The sequence below is a fragment of the Lacerta agilis genome, chromosome 3, assembly GCF_009819535.1.
Source record: "Lacerta agilis isolate rLacAgi1 chromosome 3, rLacAgi1.pri, whole genome shotgun sequence".
In the NCBI taxonomy this organism is placed as follows: Eukaryota; Metazoa; Chordata; class Lepidosauria; order Squamata; family Lacertidae; genus Lacerta; species Lacerta agilis.
In genome coordinates, this window is record NC_046314.1 from 2,281,380 (window position 1) to 2,308,044 (window position 26,665).

At 39.7% G+C, this 26,665-nt stretch overlaps 1 protein-coding gene across 3 annotated transcripts; it reads right to left on the reverse strand.

Annotated features, from left to right (window-relative positions):
- Positions 1 to 473: 473 nt before the first annotated feature.
- Positions 474 to 26,445, reverse strand: UGP2 (UDP-glucose pyrophosphorylase 2). Of its 3 annotated transcripts, none has more exons than XM_033145606.1 (10): positions 26,391 to 26,445; positions 18,636 to 18,763; positions 16,523 to 16,630; positions 14,123 to 14,308; positions 9,309 to 9,442; positions 7,023 to 7,320; positions 6,158 to 6,355; positions 4,800 to 5,042; positions 2,819 to 2,923; positions 474 to 1,393 (listed from the first exon to the last, which is right to left on the reverse strand). In XM_033145606.1, the coding sequence occupies exons 1-10, from the start codon at positions 26,407 to 26,409 to the stop codon at positions 1,286 to 1,288; spliced, it is 1,527 nt and encodes a 508-aa protein (XP_033001497.1). In that variant the 5' UTR covers positions 26,410 to 26,445; the 3' UTR covers positions 474 to 1,285. The 3 variants fall into 3 exon arrangements, with proteins under 3 accessions (XP_033001497.1, XP_033001496.1, XP_033001498.1); XM_033145605.1 differs by lacking the exon at positions 26,391 to 26,445 and adding an exon at positions 24,875 to 25,081; XM_033145607.1 differs by lacking the exon at positions 26,391 to 26,445 and adding an exon at positions 18,036 to 18,212.
- Between the last annotated feature and the right edge of the window lie 220 nt (positions 26,446 to 26,665).

The window sequence follows — 26,665 nt, forward strand, 5'->3', positions numbered from 1 at the left end:
TTTTTGAACACTTCTTTTAAGAACCCCTTCCATGGACTTCTAATCTGCCAACTTCCATGTAGTTTATTTACTTCCTTGCCCACTCTGTTTAAGATGTTAAGTGTGTAGTCAGAACTACACTTAAGTGCAGCAGGAGATGAGGCATGACTAATTTATGAATACTTTTTCTAATGCTACCTTTCAGGCTGGTACCTGCCTCTATTAAGTAATGAAGTGCCTGTGTATTTCACCTCACAGCATTTTTACCTAAACCCAGTGAGTGCCTACTCTTGTGATGATTATGTACAATGATAGTCTACCATGTTTGTGTGCCTGTGGTTTCTTCAGACAGGCATGCCTATCTGTTAACATTAGCAGAAGTCATTGTCAATCAAATAAAGTTGTAAAAATGAGCTGTTTAAGAGAGCAACTTCTTTAAGAATAGGATAAGCACAATACCAGACTTTGTTAAAACAAAAAAGATAATTCAGACAGGGGGCTTGATGTTATTTATTTCAGTACCTTACAGGTGTGGAATTTGTTTCCACGTTTGTAACAAGCAAAACATGATTTAATTCTAAGAACATAAAGTACACTGAAGTGGTGATATTTTCCCATATTTAGAAGTATATTTAGGATTTCTTAAGAAGTAATAGCTAAAAAGTAAGAGAAGCTAGAAGATGAGGGTGATAGTAAAGGAGTAACATTCTAAGGTGTCTCTTCTTTGGGTAAACACAAGAGAGCAATAACTCCTGCTTTAGAGGAGGATAAAAGTGAGGTAACTGAGCAATGCTATCGTTGCTGTGATGGTACTATAGCTTGAAGGTATTAACTGTAGGAAGGAAAACAATGTTAACAGTTAAGTACTAGACATTTTAAACAGCTTATGTGCCATATTAATAAATCATCTAAGTGTTTTATCATGGGTGCCATTTATGCTTTATAAGGTGGTTGCACTTAATAGTTAACAGCTTATTTCACAGCTTTTCAGGTACAAGCCATTCAAAACTCATTGAACATCAGCATGTTAAAACATCTTATACAAGAGATGCCTGCCTTTTCTTAAGACAAACAATATTGCACTTTAGATTATATTAGCTGAATTATAGATTCATTTAAAGATCTGCATCTTAAATATTCTTTCAGTTAAGAAAGTACAGAAAAATTACTTAGAAATAATACTGTTGGTACAGTGAGTGGATAGCTAAGTATAGAGACCTTCTGTGTACAAATCTAATGCCTATGGGTTCTTCCACTTGTGAAACTAGGAAATATTACCAACATCTCTATTAGTTCACTTATTGGATCAGTGATCAAGGATCCGAAGATTCCCAGAGACTATTTTGTTCTCCAATACAGCTCCTGGTGGGATATCTATCCTGTCACCATGGTTTGCAATAATGATGACAGTTCCCTACATAATACAAGAAAAAGAAAACATTCAGATACTTTTTTTATTAAGGAAGAGTGTTCTGCTTGGACATGAACTCTTTAATTACATTTTCTTAAACTCAGCTTTGGGCAACTGTTTTGAATTAATTCTAATACATTTCATACAATGATTCATGCCAAACTTGTATGGCTGGTATAAAATATATACATCCTAAATATTTAGCTACAGAAATTTGTAAAACTTAGTTTACATACATTATGAAACTTAGTCATATTTTATAACTGGGGGTACAAATAATTTCAGGCCCCATTTCTTTTGAAGACCAGCAAAGCGGTACCGAAAGTATTTCTATTTTGTCACTCCAAGCAGCAAATAAGGATAGATTCCACCATATTAATCTGAGATATATCAATACTTAGAATCCTGTGTACAGCTCTGGGCACACCTCAAAAAGGTACAGAAAGGCAACTTCCAGTTGAAACCTATCCCTTTTACTGAGAAGCTTCATTATTCAATGGGACTTTACTTCCCACTATGTGGATATAAGTACTGTAACAAAAATGAAAGGCTTGGAGGAATGCTTAAAGCACTTAAGCCTTTTTATTTGGAGAAGACTTTGGGAGATAAAAATTATGAATGACTACAGATCACAAACGGAAACACAAACAGATGTAAAATATGCTAGAACTTAGAAGTTGGCAGCAAGTTCAGGACTGACAAGGAAAGGCTTCAAATAATGCACAATTAATGTTCAAAATCAAAACTGATTAAAAGCTCAGTGTTAACTCAGGTCAGTCCGTCCACCTGAGGTTAAACTGAGAAGGTATCAAGACAATTAGCAATGGCAACCTAATGAAATCTCCATGTTTCAAGGCAGTATATGTGACACCTTGCAATTAGCAATCAAAAACTTTTTAAAAACTATTTGGTTCCAGTCCAGATAAAAAGCACAAGGCACTCCATCTACATAGGAAGAAAAGCTGCTATTACCACCAATGGGAGATTTTCTTCCAGTGCCAATAGCAGGCATGAGACACACAATCTGAAATGAGACCACAGCAGAGTCCCAGTCCCATGCCAGAGTCCCAGTCCAGTTCAGGCCGCTTTTACAACTTTTAAAAAGACATCCACACTATTTCTAATTAAATGAATGGTCCCTGGTTGAGTTTGGCCATTAGAGATGCCACATGTCATTTCTCTTACAGAGATTTATCACTATATTTTCAGATGTTGTGTGATTCTTATTTGGGTACACACAATGGGAAACAAATGGTTTTCAATACAATTCTCAAAGGCAAATATATACTTTCACATATTACATGTTCTACATCCAATGAAGAGATGAATATTTGTATATTTAATCTTAAGGGGAGTTGACAGATCAACAATTTCTACATATTATCAAAATACAAAGGCAATTTGTATACAGAAAATTGTATGACCTACCTTTAATGCAACATTTTTGCCAAATGTGACATCGCCTGAAACAGTCAGATGATCCAATTCTAGCATATCTGGTATACTTTCAAACCTCTTCAGGTAATCTTGAACCTTTTCAAAAAGCAGACACAAGAGAATGATGCCCCAGGTCCCCATATATGTGTCATCATGAAAGATTTGTCTGGGAATTATTTGAAATATAAACAACTACATGGCCTACCTAGAACTGTGCTTATTTAGTTGTTTATCATTGACTTTTATAACCTTTTTTCCTGACCCCTTTAACTAAAGGCAATTTTTATTTTACTGTAGTTTCATGCAAAATGCAAGTGATTAATGGACAGGGAACTGCAGTCATGGGGGCAGCAGTCCCTTTCTAAATTCATCTAAGTTTAAAGGTTTCTGGTAGGCATCACTGTTATCCCTCTGGAAATAAAGGTAGGCTACTCATGGCTTTAAGAGGTGATTACTTGAAGAGGCTGGGGTTGCAATGTTCACGCCCAGGATAGAGCAAGTGGGAGCTCGCTCATGCCAGTTTGATGGATCAACACACCTGACTTGGATCTGGGTTAACAATGGAAAACTGAACTGAACAAATGAGATTGTGTAAGCATCCACTATCATATATGCCATTGTCATAGGAGAATATTAGAGAAGTCATTTATAACAGTTTTGAGGACAAAAACAGTTTAAAAATAATGTGAAAACAAGGCACATCAACCTGTTTCAATTTGCCCTTGAATACCTACCATAGGGGACGCGGGTGGCGCTGTGGGTTAAACCACAGAGCCTAGGGCTTGTCGATCAGAAGGTCGGCTGTTCGAATCCCCGCGACGGGGTGAGCTCCCGTTGTTCAGTCCCTGCTCCTGCCAACCTAGCAGTTCGAAAGCACGCCAAAAGTGCAAGTAGATAAATAGGTACTGCTCCGGCGGGAAGGTAAACGGCGTTTCCGTGCGCTGCTCTGGTTCGCCAGAAGCGGCTTAGTCATGCTGGCCACATGACCCGGAAGCTGTATGCCCGCTTCCTCGGCCAATAAAGCGAGATGAGCGCCGCAACCCCAGAGTCATCCGCAACTGGACCTAATGGTCAGGGGTCCCTTTACTTTTAACTTTTACCTACCATAGTACCTCTTTCAATTGGATCTGAAAACAGACATGCAAAACTGTGTGCCTATTTAAATACTGATAAGATACACTCTATACAGCTGGTCACAATTAGTAACTTAGCAGCTGTGTTTTGTAATAAATTGGAATCGCTGGGAAATATTCAAAAGGCCGTTCTCTATAAAACAAATACTAGCAACCAATTCTAGAAGTGATCAGAGCATGGATAATTGGCCCGAGCTCTCTGGGAGGAATCTCAGCTGTGCTTCATTCTTAGCTGGTGAAAGGCACGGCATGCCACAGATGCCACTTGGACTTCTAGTGATGATGATGGATCTATCAGGACTCCCGGACTGTAGAATTAGTCCTTTTGGGGGACTGAAACCCTATCCAGAAACCATCTTGCTGACCCACCTACCAATGGAATATTTAGATTGAACTCCAGATTGCTGTGTCTCATGCAATCCATTACTGATCCCAAACAAAACAAAATAAAAAATAAAAAAATTCCTTCCAGTAGCACCTTAGAACAAACTTAGTTGGTCTCTAAGGTGCTACTGGAAGGAATTCTTTTTGTTTTGTTTTGTTTTGACTATGGCAGACCAACACGGCTACCTACCTGTAACTGATGCCAAACACTAATTCAGTAAGTCTACTGGTTAACCTGACTCCAGTGAAATAGAGTAGAATTGATTGTCATTAGCATAGTGAAGGCACCTCATTCCAAATTCCCAGTTCATTTAATTTACTCTTAGGGCAGCATTCAGGAACGCTACTAGGTTGGCTCCTAGTCAGCCATGTGAAGGTGCTTGATAAAATTGTTTACCCGTCATCTGCAATTAACTTTTCCCCTCCCCCCCCCCTCATTTAAGAGCCATGCTTACCTTGGTGAAAGAGCTTCCCAGTTTGACCAGTGGCACAGTAGGGAATTCCCTTTTCTCACTCATTGTTAAAGATCCAGCATTAAGGCTATATAGATTGGACATCACAAGTAGAAGATCAGAAGTGGTCTTGACAGGCAGAAACCTGCTACGGGGTACATTTATTCCCAGAGAATTTTCAAAACTTTTAATGGCAGCACCAACAGCAGTCTCCAGCTGAATAACATTTAAACCACCATCTAATGTCTGGAAGAAAAAGCTTCATCAGTTAAGTAACTGTTCAAGAACATTAACTGAATTGGTAACAGTGATGATGATGATTAAAATTTCTGTTATTTCTTTAAATATCACAGGGTGGTTTACAATAGAAAACACAAAAACACACACCACAGCAATAAACAAAAACAATACCCCCCCCCCCAAGTTAAAAAGGCCAGGCTGTTTAATTAGCCAAAGGCCTGGGATAAGCTTTCACCTGGCTCCTAAAGATATGTAAATAATAGTTGCTCCATCCAAACTATAGCTCAAAGACGTACATTTTGTCCAAGTGCACCACATTTTCAAACCACAAAAAGTATAAATAAGGGGAGGAAGAGATCCCTCGCACTTCACCCTTGTTAAGGGTTATTTGGTCCCCTAAAAAGCCTGCCGTGAAAGGGAGGACCTTTAAGGACTTGGCTGGTAATAAAAATCATAATCCCTTTTAATTTGTGTACTGCCTTTCTATACTGCTAGGCACAAGGTGGTTTACAAGCTGAAGGAACAACAAAATATACAACAAAGTTTACACATCTGATAACAATACAATACAAATAAGTCAAAATAAAAATATAACTTAGTCCATTTATTTACATTAATTGCCATTTCTTGATCCTTAAAACAAAAATTGATACATAATAATTACATTATATTTTCCAATTTAATTTGGATATATTTCTGTAATATACAAAGTTTTTTATACCCAAAACTTCTGAAGAAGTGATAGTATACTCTCTGAAATACAGTGGTACCTCAGGTTACAGACGCTTCAGGTTACATACTCCGCTAACCCAGAAATACAGTAACGCTTCAGGTTAAGATCTTTGCTTCAGGATAAGAACAGAAATCATGCTTTAGCGGTGCAGTGGCAGTGGGAGGCCCCATTAGCTAAAGTGGTGCTTCAGGTTAAGAAGAGTTTCAGGTTAAGAACAGACCTCCGGAACGAATTAAGTTCTTAACCCAAGGTACCACTGTACTTCTCCAACTATTTTGGATCAGGCTTCCAATATTTCCTAAACTTGACACAAAGTTTTCAAGATTGGCATTTTTACCCTTTCTTTTCAATTTTGTCCCTTCAGTTTCTGACCTTTTCAGATTCTTACCTTTGGATTCACAATAATTTCCATATCAATAGCATTCTGCTCCTGTAGCCGTTTAATTGCAGAGAGTGAAATCCATAGGTTGTTTGTGTTGAATATTTTGAATTTTGAAACAGACTTGAATTCATCAACATGTGGTTTTGGTACCTGAGCTATTTCCACTAGCCTCAGTTTGTTCTCATATTGTGTGAGCGTACCACCCTGGAAAAACAGAGCAAATCTAAGTGAGATGGAATTTTATGTGGGCACAAGCAAACATAAAAAAGCAAATTCACCTTGCTAAAGCTAATTGTGACCTGCTTGCCTTTGTTTTCTAGCTGACTTAAATTAGACAAGTTATATTGGGAGCATTCAGCTAGAATGTATTCACCAGTTCCATGCCACCTATTACAAAGTTGGACATATCAAGAGTTTTGTACTCGTTTATTAAAACAGCCATTTAATAGTGGTTTTTCTATTGTGACTTTGTTGACAGAAAGATGGTTCAATTAAATTATAGTTTAAGGTAACCAATAACTTAAAGTATAAATAATGGATCTTGTTTTTGCTTGCATTTTAATTGTTTTGAAATTGTTACAGTATCTTGACACAGCCAAAGGAGACAAATTATAAAAGGAAATTAAAATAGGCAGGTCATAAATAGAAAAGAAGTTAGCAGTCTATCCCCCGTTAGAACACTACTTGCTTTCATTCTACAGTGCACTACAAATCTTGGGATCAGATTCAGGATTTCATAGGCTAGTGGGGAAGTAACACTTCTATGGGTCCAGTTTGTTATATCAATTATTACATTCTCCAATCATTTCAGTCCTTGGTATGTGACTTACAATGACAGAGACACAGTTCTGAAATAAGTATTTGTATTTACCTTAACATCTGCCCTCGTTTTATTGGTGACCTCCATAACAAATTCACACCGTTTTCCATTTGGTGAATTCATGAGGTGGTTAAGGATGTAGAGGTCAACAGTGGCACCAAGGTTATCTATGTTGGACACAAAAATATACTCCTTCCCCTCAGCAATAAACTTATCTAGCAATCCAGAATTATAGAAACTTGCATAGATGTCCCCATGGCCTGGCGGATACCATGCCTCTGTATTCTCTCCTGAATAGGACACATCTTTTGCTACTGGTAGTAAAGACTCTTTACTAATCCGTGGGTACCTGTAAAAGAAAATACCCTTTAAGACACCAACATGGGCTGGAGAGCAGTTGAAATATGGAAGGGAGATAATGGACAATTTTACAAAATATTTATGACTTACAAGGGAATTTGGGGTAGCAGAGGATAGAGGGGCCACAGCCAGCTCTGCTGAGAAGCCAGGCATCTCCATCAGCAGCCACTTTGCAGCAGCCATTATATCAGGCTACAGCAGAAGAAAGAAGGAACCTCAGTTTTCAAACGTAATGCATTCTGGAAGTCCATTTGACTTCCGAAACATTCGAAAACCGAGGATCAAAGGGCTATCAGCAAGTTCAATGTGGAAAATTGAGAAACGTGCCTCGGACGTTGTTCGACTTCCAAGGCACGTTAAAAATGGAAGCATTCACTTCTGGGTTTTTGGCGTTCGGCTTCCGAAATGTTCGGCAAACTGTCCAGAGCATAGACAACAGTAGTTAGGGGCGTAGCTGGACCACCAGCCAAAACTGATGGAAGGCACTCTGGGCCACTGAGACCACTTGAGCCCCAAGTGACAGCAAAGAATCCAGGAGTACCCCCAAGCTATGAACCTGCTCCTTCAGAGGAAGGTCTAGGGAACCACCCACTAACAGGGTCTCAGCCTTATCTAGATTGAGCTTCAGTTTGTTGGCTCTCATCTAGTCCATTATCAAGGCAAGACACCAGTCCAGCACTTCCATTGCCTCACCTGCAGATGGAATGGAGAAGCAGAGTTGAGGGTCATCAGCATATTGCTGACAACATACTCCAAACTTCTGGACAACTCCACCCAGCGGTTTCATGAAGATGTTGAAGAGCATAGGGGATAGGATTGAGCCCTGCAGAACTCCACAGGGCTGAAAAGCACTCCCCAAGTGACACCCTCTGGGAACAATCCAAGTAGGACTGGAACCACCAGAAACCACCCACCTCTAACTCAGAAAGTTGCTCCGGAAGGATACCATAGTTGATGGTATCAAAAGCCACTGAGAGGTTGAGGAGAATTAACAGGGACACATTTCCTCTGTCTCTCTCCCGACAGAGGTCATCATGCAGGGCGACCAAAGCAGTTTCTGTGCCAAAACCGGGTCTAAACCCCTATTCTGTCAGCACAGCTGTAGACATACATACATAATTTCATTTGTATGCCACCTTTCCATAGTTTAAACCATGCTCAATGCAGCTTACAATATGCAGGAAAAAATAATTACAAACATAACAAAAGTAGGAATAAACAATAAATTAAAAATTAAAAAATCACATAACCAAATTAAAACAATTTCCACATGAACATATAACATTAATATACAAAATTAATATCCCCCACCAACAAAAACCCCTAAAAAAACAAAACCCCAAAAGACTCTTTTTGCTCCTCCTCTCATCTAATTCTTCCACCCCAGCTGGTCATTAGAAGAACTTTTAACCAAAAAGTTGTATCTGAGTTAGCTTATTTCCTCCTCTCTTCCAATCCCCTTTTCTTTTCTTTTCTTTTCGCATTTTTAGATTGCAAGCCTGATGGCTGAGATATGTTTGTAAGTGACCTGTAAGCTGTTCTGAAAGCTTTTTCTTTCTTTTCTTTTTCTTGCTGAAGAGTGGGTTTTTTTAATTCTTTAAATAAATTAATTAAATTAACTCCAAACATCAGCTATCACTTAGTTATACTACATGTGGCTCACAGAAAAAGTGTGTATTTCTGAATTTGATGCGCTTTAATCTCAAAGGACAATTTAAAATCAACATATAGGGGCAAGGGCTGCTTAAAATTGCCTCTAACACTGTAGAGGGATGGTCAAGCTACATAGTGAGAAGTGATTCCCGTTCTCACAACATTGCAAGAATACAGGGGAAGGGAATGACCTCAAGCAGTTGTTTCAAATTGCCCAAATGGAAGTAAATTGGGAGGGGTTAAGATATAATGGATATACAGAATATGCCTTTCTTGCATCTAGTCGTGTAGCTTTTATGACCTAAAACAAAGTGCTGTCAATACCTGCTTTGATTGAAAGTGTAGATTTTCACGCGACTGTGGCTGTACTTTTGCAAGATTTTTTTTGTGTCTTCATCAGTGTTGAATGAGTTCATTAGAACCAGAGGAACATCTGTATTGTAGGTTTTATTTAGATGCTGTAAAGAAATAAAAACATTTGGAAAGCACTATTGGATTATTGGATTAATTTTGCCATCTTAAAAGTAACTCTCTGCATCATCCTTTACTCAAGGACAATGATCAAAGAATACATTCTTAGGTCCAATGGACAGAAGTCAGAAGAAATTAGCAGAATAGATTCCTACTGAACTGCTTAAAACAAACAAACAAACAAACAAACACACACACACACACACACACACAATGCTGCCGCCACCAAAGAGAATAACTATAGGGAAAACTGTGACACGTAACAGCCACAGTTTGTTGCTCAGCTTGAGACAGAAAAATGAATACATTTCGAAGGAAATTCAAATATCCACCTTTTTAATCTTATTTTCTATAAATGTAAAGTCTCCCCAGCTTTCCATGCAAAAGGTAGAGATAAAAATAAAGTTTCTGCAGGAGCTTATAAAATGCTTAAACTAGCATTGAGAATGTTGTAACTCTAAGCAGCTAAATACTTTCACATCAATCCACTGCCACACAATTTCAATACAGCTGAAATCAATCGAAAAAGCACTTGTGCGTCACACAGTTTCATTATTTACATAAGCAGTAAAGTAGATATAATAGCTATAGCCTATGGGAAGGTATATCCATTGTTATTTCTCTAGAAAAAGAGATGCTGGAACTCACCATAAATGCCTCCCTTCTGCTCTTGTAACGGCAATGGCGCCCACCTGAGAGGTACCGGAACTGAGTTCCAGAGAGTTCCAACCCTGGGTATATCCTAGTCCCCTCCTCCATAAATACTAGAAATTCATTTAATAAGGGCCACCTGGCAGAGACCGTACTATCTTTTCAGCATCAATTTAAGTGATGATAGAAGGGTGGACAACTTATAGAAATTTATTAAAACAAGAGGGAGGAGAGTAACAATTAAAAGAATTTAAGGATTTAACAGCATGGATACAATATCATCATTTGAATTAGGTATTTAAGAAAGACAGGATACGAGGGTTTGGGGAACAAATATCCCAACGGGTGAGAGGTAATATAAAAGTGCTGTCTAAAATGTATAAAATATTTTTGGAATGGGAGACAAAGGACAAGCAAGTAAAATCTTCAATGATACATTGGGCAATAGATATTGGTCATAATATAGACATGGAAGCATGGGAACCATTGTGGAATACGGATATAAAATTTACAGCATGCTATGGTTTAAGAGGAAATTATATGAAAATGATATATCTATGGTATCTAACACCGAGTAAACTGATTTAAATGTACAAATCTAAATCAAGTAAGTGTTGGAAATGTAAAGAGAAAGAAGATTCTTTTTATCATATGTGGTGGTCTTGTAGTAAAGTTAAGGCTTAATGAGAAATTATATATAATGAAATAAAAAGGATGTTTAAAATAATGTTCATAAAAAACCCCAGAAGCTTTTCTCTTGGGAATTATAGGGACAGAACTACCTAAACTGTATAGAAACTTATTCATGTATGCGACTACAGTGGCAAGAATGTTAAAGGTAAAGGGACCCCTGACCATCAGGTCCAGTCGTGTCCGACTCTGGGGTTGCAGCGCTCATCTCACTCTATAGGCCAAGGGAGCCGGGGTTTGTCCGCAGACAGCTTCCGGGTCATGTGGCCAGCATGACAAAGCTGCTTCTGGCAAAGCAGAGCAGCACACGGAAACGGCGTTTACCTTCCCGCTGGAGTGGTACCTATTTATCTACTTGCACTTTGATGTGCTTTCGAACTGCTAGGTGGGCAGGAGCTGGGACTGAGCAACGGGAGCTCAACCCGTCGCAGGGATTCGAACCGCCGACCTTCTGATCAGCAAGCCCAAGAGGCTCAGTGGCTTAACACACAGCGCCACCTGGGTCCCTTGGCAAGAATGTTACTTGCCCTAAAATAGAAAGAAGAAGTCCCAGCAAAGGAAGAATGGACACAAAAACTTATGGAATATGCAGAAATGGCAAAACTTGCCAGAAAAATAAGAAATCAAGATAAGAAACTTTTAATAAAAGAATGGAAATGGTTTATTAATTATTTACAGATAAATTGTAAACAGATAAGAACATTGACAGGTTTATTCTAATAACCTGGAGTGTCATAAGAGTATATATTTAATAAGTTGAATAAATAGGCAAATTAAGTTAATTAGGATATGCAGAAGAAATTAAAAATAAATTTAAGGAACCACAGAAAGAGGGGAAAGGAAGTCAAGTTTTGAAAAGTCAACATGACTGTAAAATCAGTGAAATGTATAAACCTGAAAAGTAAAAAAATAAAAAAATAAAAGTAAATGAAACTCTTCAAATTTCCACAAAATTCTTCAAAATTATTTTCAGTAGCTGCTCTCTTCACTGCCCTCCTTCAGAGGGGATGATTAAACTTAAGCATTAGCATAAATCCTTGTTGCTTTCCCTGATCAACAATGAACGAGAAAGTTAACAAAATACAGTGTCCATTGCTTTGGAAAAGGCGTATCATCAAAGCAAAGAAAACACTAGCCTTTCACTTCAAAGTAGGCTTATCAATTTTGGTTGGGCATTTGGAGGGAAATTTTCAAGATAAGAGTACCAATATTTCATAAACCATTTGTCCCAGGGAAGTAACCCTATATAATTGGTATGCTCACAGTACTATACATAGGCTAAAGGTAAAGGGACCCCTGACCTTTAGGTCCAGTCACAGACGACTCTGGGGTTGCGGCGCTCATCTCACTTTATTGGCTGAGGGAGCCGGCGTACAGCTTCCAGGTCATGTGGCCAGCATGACTAAGCCACTTCTGGTGAACCAGAGCAGCTCATGGAAACGCCATTTACCTTCCCGCCGGAGCGGTCCCTATTTATCTACTTGCACTTTTGACGTGCTTTCGAACTGCAAGGTTGGCAGGAGCAGGGACCAAGCAACGGGAGCTCACCCCGTCATGGCGATTCGAACCCCTGACCTTCCAATTGACAAGCCCTAGGCTCTGTGGTTTAACCCATAGTGCCACCCGCGTCCCATGTACTATACACAGACCAGTATTTTAAAAGGAGATTAAGTTTTGCTTCAAACTTTAATGGAAGCTTCCACATGCTCTACCCATGGGCTATTGTTATAAAAATTTAGGGTGACAATCTTAGTTACTTATGAGACTGTAGTAACAATTAAATATTTTAATACTATTTCTGAACAATGAAAAATTATAGTGTTAGAGCTCTGCCTGCACAACTCACATATATATATATATATATGTTCCTATTGCGTGTGCGGCCGACACCACCTTGCTCCGTAACCACTGGACCAAATCACATCAAATTTAGGACAAAGCGTAACATGAACATGGGGGAAGGATCTAGCATAATAAAAATTCAAAAAAACACACCTATCATGCCTAAAATATAGAATAAAGGCCAAAAAAAAAATGGCGCACACATTACGTGTCACCAGCAACAGAACTGAAGACTTTGAACAACAACCAATAGAAAGGCTGATCGCAGGGCAGCGTCACAGACTGTGCGCCGATCCAAAAACCTCCTTCACCTCAGTCAGCCATTTTAAGACAGCAGAGACAACCCCCTATTAATCTCCCTAGCCCCAGCCTCTGCCAAGGGCCTTACCGCCAAAAAAAAACAGTTAAAACTCTCCTTCCCCAGCCAGAAATGTTCTTAGTAGTTTCAGCTCCAGGCAGGAAAAGGTTTTTAGGCCTGGGCCATACCATTCCTTATGGCGGGGGGGGGGGGAATGTAGGATGAGAAAGCTCAGCAACTATGCTTCACTCCCTATCCTGTCTCCACACACAATCCTTTCTGCACTCCTGTGTCGCTTTACAAACGAAACTCCAGTTATCAGAAGAGGAAAAAGCACCGCACACAAATGTATAAGGACCCTACCAGTTCCCCACCACCCCTCCTTGCATCGTTATGGTCCCTTCTGACCCCAGGCTCAATGCCAGAGCGGACTGTACCATGTATCAGGTTTCCAGAGGGGGGGGAAGAGATAGTAAAAGGTCAACGGGAGAAGCTGTGGGGAGGAAGGCAAAAACGGGGGAAAGACAAACAGGAGGCAGGCGGAAGTTCAACGGGAGAAGCTGTGGGGAGGAAGGTGAAAGTGGGGGGGGGAGGAAAACAGAGAGGTGCCAGGCAAGAGTTCAACGGGAGAAGCTGTGGGGAGGAAGGCAAAAACGGGGAAAGTATGGAGAGGAGGCAGGCAAGAGTTCAACGGGAGAAGCTGTGGGGAGGAAGGCGAAAACAGGAAATACGGAGAGAAGGCAGGCAGGAGTTCAATGGGAGAAGCTGTGGGGAGGAAGGTGAAAGCGGGGGGAGGGAGACAGAGGTGCCAGGCAAGAGTTCAACGGGAGAAGCTGTGGGGAGGCAGGCGAAAACGGGGGAAAGACAAGCAGGAAGCAGGCGGAAGTTCAACGGGAGAAGCTGTGGGGAGGCAAGCGAAAATGGGAAATAGGGAGAGGAGGCAGGCGGGAGTTCAACAGGATAAGCTTTCTCTTTTACATCTTCCTTTTCCATTTCACAAAATGAGCCACAGCAATGAGCCGGTTCAGCTAGTAGTCTATAAAACAGAGGTAGCTCCAATTCCCATCAGCCCCGCCAGCATGGTCAACTGTCAGGGATGATGGGAGTTGGAGATAATTCAGCAGTAACCCGAAGGCCACCCCTACTATAAAGATTTGTTAACGAAGAGAAAACAAAAACAAGTTACCTCAATCTGCTGAACTGTGAGATCCAAGAAGGTATTTTCATTTCGCACACCAATGAGACTTTTGGGGCCTTTACACCCCATACTGGTGCCCAAACCACCATTCAGTTTCACTACAACCAGCTTGTTTAAGACTGAAGCAACACTATCAGGCAACCCCCTTGCTTTTATCTTCTCGTAGGGTTGTATCTGAAATGAAAACAATAGATTTTAAGAATTATTCATGTTATTTACAGTACATGGTTGAAGTGTCTTGTATGCTTAAAAAATAACACAACAGAGCTTTAGAGTTACTGTTCAGATTTGAAATTCTTTTTTAGGTTAAAATACTTCTTTAGAAGTTTTACTTCAAGAGGAGGCTCTAAACTAAAGATAGGCCTACTTCTAAACGCATTTTAGCTTTGCTAGCAGTATGCCATCCTAGTTAACAACTGATTGCATTTTAAGCTGGGAGCAATATATTTTGAACTTCCACTCCACAAAGATAAGTTGCTTTTCAAGTATGTCATTTTCAATTTCTACTAGTTTCTTAGCTAATATGTGTGTTAATTATTAATCAGATACACTAACAGACGTGTAAGAGTGTTGCCTTTCTAGATCAAAAGCATGTTAATTTTTTAGGGTTTCATAATTTTACTCACTGTAGCTTCTTCACATTAGCCAATTCTGTTATTGAAAACTTTATAGTACAGGTAATACTTTAAAGACAAGCTTTAAAGAGTTTGTTAACAATAATGTTAGATACTAGATGAAATTTTCACCCTGCCCCTTATCAATTCAATCACAAAGTACCTTTCCTGGCACCAGGCTTCAATAAAAGCCATCAGTAAACATTTATTGTTAAGTATAGCTTGATTTTTTACTGCAAACTTTCATGTTTTTCCATTTGTGTGACCTTCACTTTTCTAATCTTTTGACACGTATGTTTCTTTTTCTAAATTTTGGGTTTGTAGTAGTGTTGCTGGTTTTAACTGTTCTTTTAATTTTTATTAAAATCATTTTACTGAATTATGGTGAAGGGTAGGCTATGAAGCCAAACAGATAAATGAGGTCACTATGAAGCATTCAGAGCAACACAAGAACCGAAACAGCTGTTGCAAATACTCTGCAGGTTTCAACTGACACAACATTTTGGCTTGTAATGCACATAATTGTGACTATCTCAAAATTAATTATAACTGGTAAAGCTCAGTGAAGCAGATCACAGCTTTTAAAATTACATGTCTGATAAAGTAGTTTCAGGCTGAAAATAAGCCACAGTTGCATATGACTTCATGGTCCATACTGTTCAAATGAGGTTAAAATTCATCTTTCTTTCCCACTGCCAGAATAAGGATTCAAAACAAAGTTGTTGTTGGTTTTAAAAAAGAAGTTAACATTGAGATTAAAGATATGCATACATTATTCAGTTACACATGCCTGTTTTTATTTAAAGTCACATCTAAGACACAAAATTTCATTATAACAGTACCTTTGACGTACAACATAGAACCAAGTTAAAGATAGGAAATTCACTACAAACAGATGACTGCAGAAATTGAAGACTTTAAAATATTTTGTGTCCCGAAGAGACACCATAAAATTTCATTTTTGCTATACTGTACTATATTAGAGGAAGAAAGTAAAGGGAATCTTTGGAAGCAATGCTACACAGTGAAAAGTGTTTTCATGGATTTGAAAGGTCATACATAACCACTGTAATAATCTACTAATACCTTCACCATGCTCATAAGAAGACCAAGGCAACTAAAAACATAGACTGCAATGATGCTAAGAACATAAACCTGGCTGCCACACAGACTCGAAAATGGTCCTCTGCATAAACAAAGTGGTTGGCTTTCTTATGAGCTAGTCAAATCAATGTTTAGATGAATCATATCTAGATAAACATCTGAATGCTAAAAAAATCATTTTGATTATTGGCTGCTATCATATCATGTCCACAGAAACATCAAAATTTGGGTGCCCCATCAAATATTCTCTCATTATTTCTGCCACTCAGCATTTGTCAAACCAGTTTCTGTAGACCTTCTTCTAGCTTTGCTTCAAGATCTGTTTGACTTTTATAGCACCCAAAAAGAACAGGAATTTATGAAAAACACTTTTAAACGCAAACCTTTTATTCTCTAATTCCAGGACATGACCTTTGGAAACAATCTCCACCACCCAGAGGTCAGTTGCCAATATTGGCTATGATCTCTTAAGTGATGGAGACCACCTCACATCTTGAGGATATGTCGTGTGATTTATTGACTTCAATGTGGCATGTAGAGGAAGAACACTGGTTGGTGGAAACCTGGTTACTGGAAGGTTTTACAGCCCATTCAGCAAGCAAAGGGTGTGGATTCACAAAACAAACAAAATCCACTGCAGTGGGGTTATTCACATAATGTTGCAACTTACAGAATCTTCTGGAGGCCTCTGGATTTTTTCCCAGTCCACAGAAGGTCCCTTTTCTTGTAAGAATCTGTGAAAGAGCTTTTTAAACCCTTCTAGATCTTTCTTGGTGTGCTGAAAAAAAGACATGAGAGGGCAAGTTTTTTAAAAGTAGTATTAGCCAAGAGCACAAATGTTTATTAACTCCTATGCAAGCCCCAGTGAAACTGAGTTTCTTTACAATTCCCATTAAATTAAACAGACCCTATAATGGAAAAGTGACTGGTGGGTTCTCTTCCATTAAATTCTCAAGAAACTTTGAGACTCAGAGGTATAACCAGATTCCAATAGCCGTTAATAAACCTAACATCTGTCTATTCCTTCTTTAAAGCTATCTCACCTAGTACCCACCACATCTTTTAGGGAATTCCATGTCAATTATTAGTTTTGTCAAGAAACAAATGCTTCATTCTCACTTCTAATCATTCATAAATGTCACACCACTCCTTTTTGATGGGAGTGCCTTAATTGTGGAACCCTCCCTGCAATGACGGTTATAGCAGCCCCAACTCAGTTTTCCTTTTAGGCTGGTGGTCAAGGGGTTTTTGTTCCATTTCACATTTTGTTAATGTGTTTTAATTTTACTTAGTAATGAGAGTGGTCAAAAATCTTTATACACCCATGAACAGACATGCATTTTTGAGCAAGTGCCATGGGCATCACCACATCTGGTTACTTCTCTCCCCTCCCCAAGATATAGACCCTTATCCCAGAGAGACAGAAAGCACACAAACACACTGTTCTCCCAATATACCTGGGTAAAAAGTTGGATCCTGCAGAATAATTCTGAGCCTTGAAAAGCACATTTAATTTAAAAGAGGAAATGAGAAAGAGTGTTAGCTACTCTTCCAACTTTCCCCTTCAGCTCTGGGTAGTTTTCAAGGGAGAAAAAGACACTTCCACCACCTCATGGCAGGGGGGAGGCAGCTCACAAGACATCAAAACACTTTGTGGTTTTTTTCTTAGTCAAGCAGTTTATAATTTTTAGATAAAAGCAAGGGCAAAATTGTTCAGTGTATTATGGTTTGAATGCACTTCTAGATTATGTTACAAAGGCGTTGCAAAGATTTCTTAGAAATTAAAAAAAAAAAGTTTATTGACTAAGTTCAAAGATGTAACTTCTTCTCTTAGGAGTATTTTCTCTAAACTATGAAGTCCCAGCCACCTTAGCCTTTCCTGGCAAGAAAAGCTCTCTAATTCCATAATTATTTTAGATGGCCTTTACTAGCTGCACACCATCCTTTTTGAAAAGACAACCAACTACCTGAACTACACATAACATACTAAATTAACTGCATCTCTGATTTGTATAATATTCTAATACTTGCTGTTTTAATTTCCAGTCCCTTATCTAATAATTTCAAATCTGGAATTTGCTTTGTTTTCACTTCAGTGAGCTTCACAGGGTAGTTAAAGCTAATTAGATCCTGTGCATGTGAAGTTGGGAAATTTTCCCCCAAATGCATCAGTTTGCACTTACACTGGTTCTCATCTGCTACTTGTTGCCCATCCACCCAGTTATGCAAGTTATACATGTAGAGCTTGTAGTCATCTTGGGATTTTCCACTGTGTAACATCCAACAATGTCCTACTGATGTCTCATAATATCCAAGCACGGATATCTGCAATGTCAGAGTGAGGCAAATGTCCCAAGTGGCTGGGCAGAAAAAGCACACTCTGTCATCACACAGTTTGGGCAAATGTATCAGCTGATCTGGTCTTAAGACACCATTAGTTTCAACAAATTGAAAAGCAATATACTAGAGACTGTATTCTAAATAAAACTGTACTTTACTACAGTCTATGGAAGTACATACTAAAGAGCAAGAGAGTTTCTCAACAGGCCTGAGTTTTACATGATTAGCAGGTCCAAAGATGTCTTATCTACAACTTATTTCATTTATATATTGTTTATTCAATTTGTTAGTCATTTTATCTTGCCTAAGGCAACCCAAAGCAACTTACAACCAATTTAACATGAAAATGTTCATCTGCCCATATTTCAAATATTCTTCTCAATTTTTAGAAGTCATATCAAAAGCACATCCCTCATGCACATTTAAATAATTGAAGTCCCTACCTCTACTTCATTCTGTGGTGCAGTACCAAGTATCTTGTCCAGTTCCACTTTCATGGAATATTCCAGTTCTTGTCTAATCGCTTCCTGGAATTGGGAAGTACCGGCCTGAGACATCGCTTTGCTAAAATCTTTATACAACAGAGAGAGGTAGAGAGATGGGAACCAAACGTTTGTGTGGTAAAATGTAGGTAACTAAGAATGCATTAGAAAGCAGTTTTGTATTGTTTCAGATTTATTTTCTACAGAATTAAAAGTCACACCATGCTTCCATTTTATTAATCAATGGACCCAAGGAGGAGGATGCACTTCCATTTGTAATATGTACTGAAATAACAGACAATGTGGCCATCAACAAAAATCTAAGAACTAATAGCAATCTTGCAAGGAAGGGCATCAGGCTGTTCAATCGCCAAGCATTGCAGATTTGCCAAGTAATACAATTTTCCTCTCAACAATATATGTCATATAAAAATAGAAACCTGCTCATGAACTGTCATGCTCCATGACAGTTAGCCTCCAGTAATTTGTCTGTTATTATATCCCTCCCTTAACAACATTCCCTTATCCAGGTATTCAGCCATTAAACACAAAAAGTGAATTGCTCTATCCCTCTCATCTGTATTTACTTTGTCTCTTAAAGCCACTTATTTCACACATGCAGAGAACAAAATCAGCATCTAGAATGAAGACAGAGTGCTGATCTGCCTTATATTGCTTTGGTAATTTTTAAAACAAACTCCCCTTTTTAATGCATAAATGCCTTGAACATAATGGTAGTCTCAAGAAAAAAAACACAAGATTAATTTGGGAATTCAGCTCTAGGGGGAAAAATTGAAGTGACAAATATAAGCAAGCTTCTGAAACACACATCTTCTTTTGTAATAGAAATTGTGAACAAAGTTCAAAATCATCCATAGATGAAAATGTCTGTTTCAACATGCAAACTTTCCTTTTCCTTTTACAACACTCCTGATTCAATAGAAAGGCATTTCTAGGTGTTGTAATAATTGCCCAGAGCACTTTTATTTTATGTGGAAATAGTTCAAACGTGTTTAATGGCTTTCATTATATCAGAAGGTATGTGGCGCTTTCTAATTCCTCTGTTAAGCTTGCAATAGCCACTTTTGTTTTTCAGGCAGGAAAGTGTTGCAATTAATGCACTATAGCAGAAGACAAGGGGAGACACTGACATTCCAAAAACTCTTTGGTACAATGCAATTATGTGCACATAGTTTGGTAGGTAAGAGTGTAAATAATCATATTTGAGAAATTAAATGAACATAGAAAGTGTTCATTTAAAGGCTGTAAGCGAGAGTACTAAGCATTAGTTCCCGGGGAGGAAATTCAACAAGCATGGCATCATCATCACAAAAGCCCACCAACCAGATCAACCTTAACAACAGATCTTGACCAGGGCTTTAAAGGCAAATCTTAGCATTTGGTCACATTCTTGGGCAGTCCTTCATCAGATTCTATACCATTCTGAGGTTTAAATGTCAGAATCAATACCAAATTGAACTTGGAAATAATTGGGAAAACAATGCAGCTAATGCAAAATTGATGTGATCTGATCAAACCGCCAGGCCCCCACAAGTATTTGGGGTGGGGGTTTAATTCTGCACCAGTTCCCAAACTGTTGCCAAAGGCAGACCTCTTATATAGAGGTCATCTGTGCTTCCATAGGTGACAATAGACCAAGGAGTACCCCAACCTTAATATCGGGGAGCAGTGTCGGGGGAAGCCTGGTCCAAAAATGACTCCAAACCTTCATCAGATCAGAGGTCTTCCACTAACTCCAAGTTGCACCTTGTTTGCCCTTATCCTACAACTGCCTCCAAATACCTGGTTAATGTATCTACTGCCTCCTTGGGATATGCAGATAAAACAGAAGATATTGTGTTTTCTGTATACAAAATGTGATTTCATAGAATCATAGAGTTGCCAACCCCATACAATGCAGGAATATGCAGCTGTCCTCTGCTCTAGCCCCCAATTGACCTCTCCTACCAGTTTCATTGGAATGTAAAAAGTGTAGGTGACAGGCTAGAAATCTAACTTTCTTTTTATTCCTCCGTCTGGCGCCGAATTCAGCCTAATTAAATCCAATAATTAATCTTCTTTACATTTCTGTCAGCTTAAATGTAGTTTCCGGAAGATCTCTGCTGCAGGGGGGGAGTTTGAGGCTTCGCTTCCGCGGAGTTGCAATACTGCCATGTCCGCAGGCTCAGTCACCAGTTCCCCACACACTCCCCGTTTCTCTTGGAACAGGGGTTTGAGGGTCGCAGGAGAGCCCTTTTGCAGACTGCTGGAACCCTCAACACCTTGAGAACCCTCTCAAGGGTTTTAAGGGGGTGCGCCTCGCCTTGGTGCTTCCCCCTGTATCTCCGCGGGGCTCGAGTCCATCAGACAATCGGACTAGCACTCCTTGTTGCCATTTGCAGAAACCGGAAGTCAAAGTCCCATTTTGTCAAAGCATGGATACCATGGCTGATAGTATCAAAAGCTGCTGAGCGAGTCCAGATGCAGTAACAGGGTTGCACTCTGCTAAAGGTGATGAAAATCATTCACTAGGATTTTCCAAAGCAGTTTGAGTCCCATAGCCAGACTAGAAGCGAGATGAGAACAGATCCAAATAATTAGTATCATCCAAACATGCCTGGAGTTGAAATATATTTAAAGAGTACAACTTTGTTTTCATGTTTGGGAGGGGAGTGTTTTTGGATCAGGTTAGCCACTGTTGGCTGCTCTTGGTGGGTTTTTGTTGTCTTGTTGGGCTGTGTATGTGAAAAAGGGTAACCATATCGGGGTGAAGGCATCTTCTTCTATTTGTCCCCATGTCAGTTTCAGTTTGTTGGTTAGTTTTTCTAATAAGGCTGTTTCCCATACTATTTGATACCATTGGTCTATGCTTACTCCTGACAGGTGTCTCCAGTGTCTGGCTATGTTTCTGGTTACTGAGAGTCGGTGGATTATGAGCTCTTTGTGTTGTGAGTAAGCATTCTTGTCTTGGAAGATGTTTAGTAGGGCCAGTTCTGGGGTGACTTCTAATACTTGCTTAGTTATTTTGCATATTTCTTGTATGATTGATGTCCAGAAGAGTTGGATTTTAGGACATTCCCACCACATGTGGAGGTATGTGCCTGTGGAGTTGCACCCTCTCCAACATTTTGATGAGGTTCCTGGGCGTATTAACATTAGTTCCTGTGGTGTTAGGTACCACCTGTAAGTGAGATTCAGATTGAGTTCTTTTCTTTTTGCTGATATGTATTTGAAAGGAGATTTAGACCACATTCTGGTCCATTGGGTGGGGTTTTTTTTATTACATCTAGGGGGTTTGTAGGATTTTGGAGTAGTATTTTGTATACTGCAGATACCATCCCTTTGTTGTGTCCTTTTGTTGTTAGGTTTTTGAAGGTTGTCAAGGGCCTAGTTGCTGCTGATTTTACTACTCAAAACCTGGCAAACCAAAGTCTGCCTAACAGACTTCTACAAAAATAACAAACCCATATTAACACAAGAAATACAATACAAACTAGGGGACACCCAAATGCCCTGGCTAACACATCACCAATTACATGCCTTCTTAAACAATTCAGAGACAGTTGTTGATTAACAATGTGATGAGTCAGGAAGAGTGTGATCGTTAGGCAAGTGCCATTTAAATGTTAAGTGCAAGAAGAAAGGTGGTCTCTTTGTCTAGCAATACTCTTATTAACACATGTCCCAAATTTATATTAGGGTCACATTCAGTAAGAAGGGTTTGGTTAAACAGTTGGAAATCATGCTTATGTGAGCTAAGTCCCAATAATCTGTCCAAAAAAATTGTTCATGTAAAAATTAAGGGTTATAATCTGGCTGTGTAAATTGAATTTAGAGGAAGACTAGGCAAGATCCAGCCAAAGTCTCATTCATTTCAGTGGGAGGGTTAAGCATGCAACTTAGCTCTGCTTCACTGAAATCAAAAGGATATTCCATTCCTATTGATTTTTATTCAAAGACAATTTCCACTGAATTCAATGGGACTTCTTTGGGACTAGGTATGCATTGGATTGTAGTCTTATAAGCACTTAACTTTGGCTGCATTCGCTCTGTGTTTTATGGAGACTGATCTTTTAAAGCACCATACCAAATGTTTTATATGTTACAATGAAAACCATACCTGCACACTTCTTTGGATTTAGGACAACAGTTCTGGAAGCATGTAGTTTTTGCTATGCAATTTAGTTCAGTCATTTTTTCTCCCTCGGAATTGGTAGGATTTTACCCTTATTCATATGATAAAATACCAAGTTCTTTCCCAGCCATCTACCAATTATCTGCCTGAATAAATATTAAATCCAAGTGTGCAGCTGAGTTTTAATAGCTAACAGTCCATCAAATTACTTGGCCTAAATGCTTAAAATAATCCATAAACAGTAGTCCTAAAAACAAAACAAAAAACAAGAAAAATAGTATGCTATCATAGATGGAGATTTAATACCTTAAGTATATTTTCAGCAAAGGTTTGGACCAAACCCGGCTTCCCTGAATACGATATACAAACTCACAGCACAGGAGTCATGGTTAGTTTCTTTTTTTAAACTAGTTTACAGAAATGTTAACAGGTATTACCATAGAGCAAAGTAGCACCAAGGAGGGATTTTTAATACATGTCATACAAAATATATTTATGCAGCCAGTAACACACAGGTTTTAAGAATACTTTACTGGCTAAAGAATCAAGGCACACAACACAAGTGTCATGTGTAGGCCACTGCCTGTTACCTTCTTTGTAAACAATATGCTGTAGTAATTTAAATAGCAATTATCTTTTTAAAATATCAAATATAATGGAAGAACAGTGTACACTGTTCCCTACAGATCATGCTCATTTTCTTTTGCCAACACTTAGTCTATATAGTCTGCGTTTTAGCCTTCTTAAAATTAGCTCACAGTATTTTATCTGCATTTAAGGGAATACAATCTGACATTCCATGAAGCAATTTCACCCAAACATACAGTTACAAACCATTTGAGCAAAAGAAAATAGGAAGCTGTTATGTGTAAACTCCTCAGCTTCTACTCATAGTGGTAGAAATCTCCAGCAGGCTGGGAAATACCATGTCAGGTTGTAAGCACAGAAGGGGACATTTCGAAGTGTTTAAATGTATGCTAAAATTACAACTGTTTAGATTCCAATAAGGCAATTAAATTTACCTTTAACCTAATAAAACTGACACTTTGAAAAATATAAGCAACCTCCCCTTTTTATACACAAAATGGCCTCCTCCAGTATTGGGCTTTAAAAGTGCACTAGCACACATAAGGAGAACATTTCATAGTCCCTGGCTGTAGGTAGATGACTTTCAGGTTCAATCAACCTTGCTCTTAGCTCTCTTATTGGTCTGCCTACAAGCAAGACATAATCATACTGCACTGGTATACTATATATTCTACAGTATCCCCCCCAAAAAAAATTCAATACATGACTTTTTATGTATTCTCTCAGTTCAAAGCACTGTATTCTGCACAATTTACACACAAGTACTGAAAACCTGATCTGTTTTCTCCAGTAGGTCAATTATAAAGTTTCTGGCATACAAAAGGGCACAAAAAACTTTTAATTTAAAATAATTCACACTGTTGCAAGAATCTTTTTCTTCAAAGAAAATAAATGTATCAGAGTCATCAGGCTTCCTGAAACGTCTTCTTGTGGACTTTTCCCAATTTCGCAATAGAAGTCTCCAAGAATCAAACCACTTACACAGACCCCGTGGAATGAGACAGCCATAACTTACCAGAAAAATCTCATGCTGTAATTCACCAGAAACTATTACTCTACACCAAACCACAAGATACGTAGATAAAGGTTTAAAGACCACTGACTGTTGTCGGCAGAAAGGCCAGGCAACAAATCTGGACGGACACAGTTACAGACACCAGATTCAGAGCCAGCGGCTACAAGACACTTCAGTCCGGTTTTGCAATGTTATGTATTTAAAGGAGAGAAAAAGAAAGCCTACATACAAGCTAAAAGAATCAGCTGAGAGAAACCAGCAGTGCTCCGCTGTCACCCGAGCAACAACTAGAAGATATGCTTAATTAACCCAAGTGATATTCCCTTTCAAGCCTTTTACCACCGATCATTATCACCACTGCATTTCTGCAGCCTCTGCTTGTGAAAAATAGCAGTTTTATTTAAAACACACACACATCCCCGTGCATCATGCAGCTTTAAAGGAAAACTAAGTAGTTCCTACCTTTTGCAAACGACGACATTTTAGAGCTTTATGGGGGGGTACTCTTGTTTTATAAATATAGAAAATATTTAAGACACGCTTCTCCCCAGAAAAATTACAAGAAACGCTCGGAAAAATAGGAAGGTTGGTTTGGAAGATTGTTGTTGTTTGTCCTTGCCGCCCTGCTTCGTGTATATCTCAGTTTAAAAGCATCGGTAATGGGTTAATATATATATATATATATATATTAAAAACCAAAAATAAACTACCCCACTCTCCCGCAAAAAACCGCTAAATGAATTTTCACGTAAATTTCCTGTCTTGCCCGATCTCCCCCTGATCCTTCCCTACATCTGCCCTCGGAAATAAATGAATAGGGCAAGCTGGTTAAGAGGGAAAAACCACAAAGAATTTAAATTTCCTCAATGAAAGAGGCGGGCCTAAAACTGTGTCTCACCACCCTTTCGCCCTCCCCTTTTCTCCGCCGCTGAAGGGCCGGGGCGGCTCACGGAGCTTCCCGAGTCTCCCTGATTCGCGGCAATTAGCTGCAGGCTGCTTCCAAGCGACGCGGGTCTCCTAGGGGGAAATCTCCCATTCCGGATTCGGGCAAGGAACCCCCCTCGACGCCGGCCTCGCGCCCCTTTCTATTCAGAAGGCTGCTGTGAATTTACGAGGCTCAACTCTTCCTCTCCGCGTGCCAACGGGTGGGTGGGGGAGGAATAGGCATGGGTGCCCGGTAACTCCCCCTTTCTGCCCCCCAGTTTCAAGTGAAATCTTCGAATAGTAAACCTGATTTTTACAAAATGTGGTGCGTTTACTCCACCACCACCTCAGCAACTGCTCTTGTCCCATTAAAGCTACCACCCTGCTTCCCTGGATAGGAGTTGCGCCATTAGAATTTGCCGGGTGTGTGCGCCTGAGTCAAATATAAGACCCCCCAAAAATGATAAAATGTCCGTCCAGCTCCCCTCTCCCTCCTATATATCCTAGAGGAGTTGGACGGGCATTTTATCTTTTTGGGGGGGGGGTCCTTGTATTTACTCAGGAGCAAGCTCCGCAGATATAGAGATGAATGCAGAGGTTGGCATTGTTTCACAGTAAGGGGTAGTGGCCACGTGTCCTGAATTTTAAAAAAGGATCGACTGAAAAGCTTGTGCGAAAGTACCACAGGCGGACTTTGCTGAGATGGGGCAAACACACCGGCTTCCTCCCACGCGGTGCGCAATGCCTTCCTCACAATGGCTCAGCACAGGGCGCAGATGTGCCCATTTTCTCTGGCACCCCACATACGGAAAAGGACGCACAACCGGAACAGCCGAAAAGAGGTGGGGGGAGGCGAGAGTAAGACTTCGCTCACTTGAACCATCTGTACTTATAGAAGCTGCAGAAGACGGCGCAAATGTGTGTGGCAGCGTTGCTGTTGTGCGTTTCAGGGTGGGACACGCGTTTCCTCCCCGCGGGCAAGCATAACGCGTCCGCCCGCCCATCGCCATAATTGCGGAACACCAACGCCGCGCCGCCCCCCAGCTAGAATTACTTGGAACATGAAGAACCATGTTCTTTGGCGGCGGCGGTGCTGAGGAGTTTCTCGTGGCAGAACATTATAAAAGCCCACACCTCTACGGGCGCGCGCCCGGGCAAAGGAAGAGATGGCTGCGGCAGGACAAGCACACAAACACACACACATAGAGATCTCTATGGCGCACTCTTCTAGTGTCTCCCCATACAGACGGGGGCCAGCCAACAACCTCACAGATGGCAGCCACCATTAGAAGGGGAAATGGCGGTGGAGGGAGGGACGCAGCAGCCGCG

Bases quoted from the DNA above. Each gene is read 5' to 3' on its own strand.
- UGP2 (XM_033145606.1), bottom strand. The intron at 7,321-9,308 runs GTATTGACAGCA...TTTCTTTTACAG, and splicing joins TACACTTTCAATCAAAGCAG to GTACCCACGGATTAGTAAAG. The intron at 5,043-6,157 runs GTAAGAATCTGA...TTTTTCTTCCAG, and splicing joins AAATTATTGTGAATCCAAAG to ACATTAGATGGTGGTTTAAA.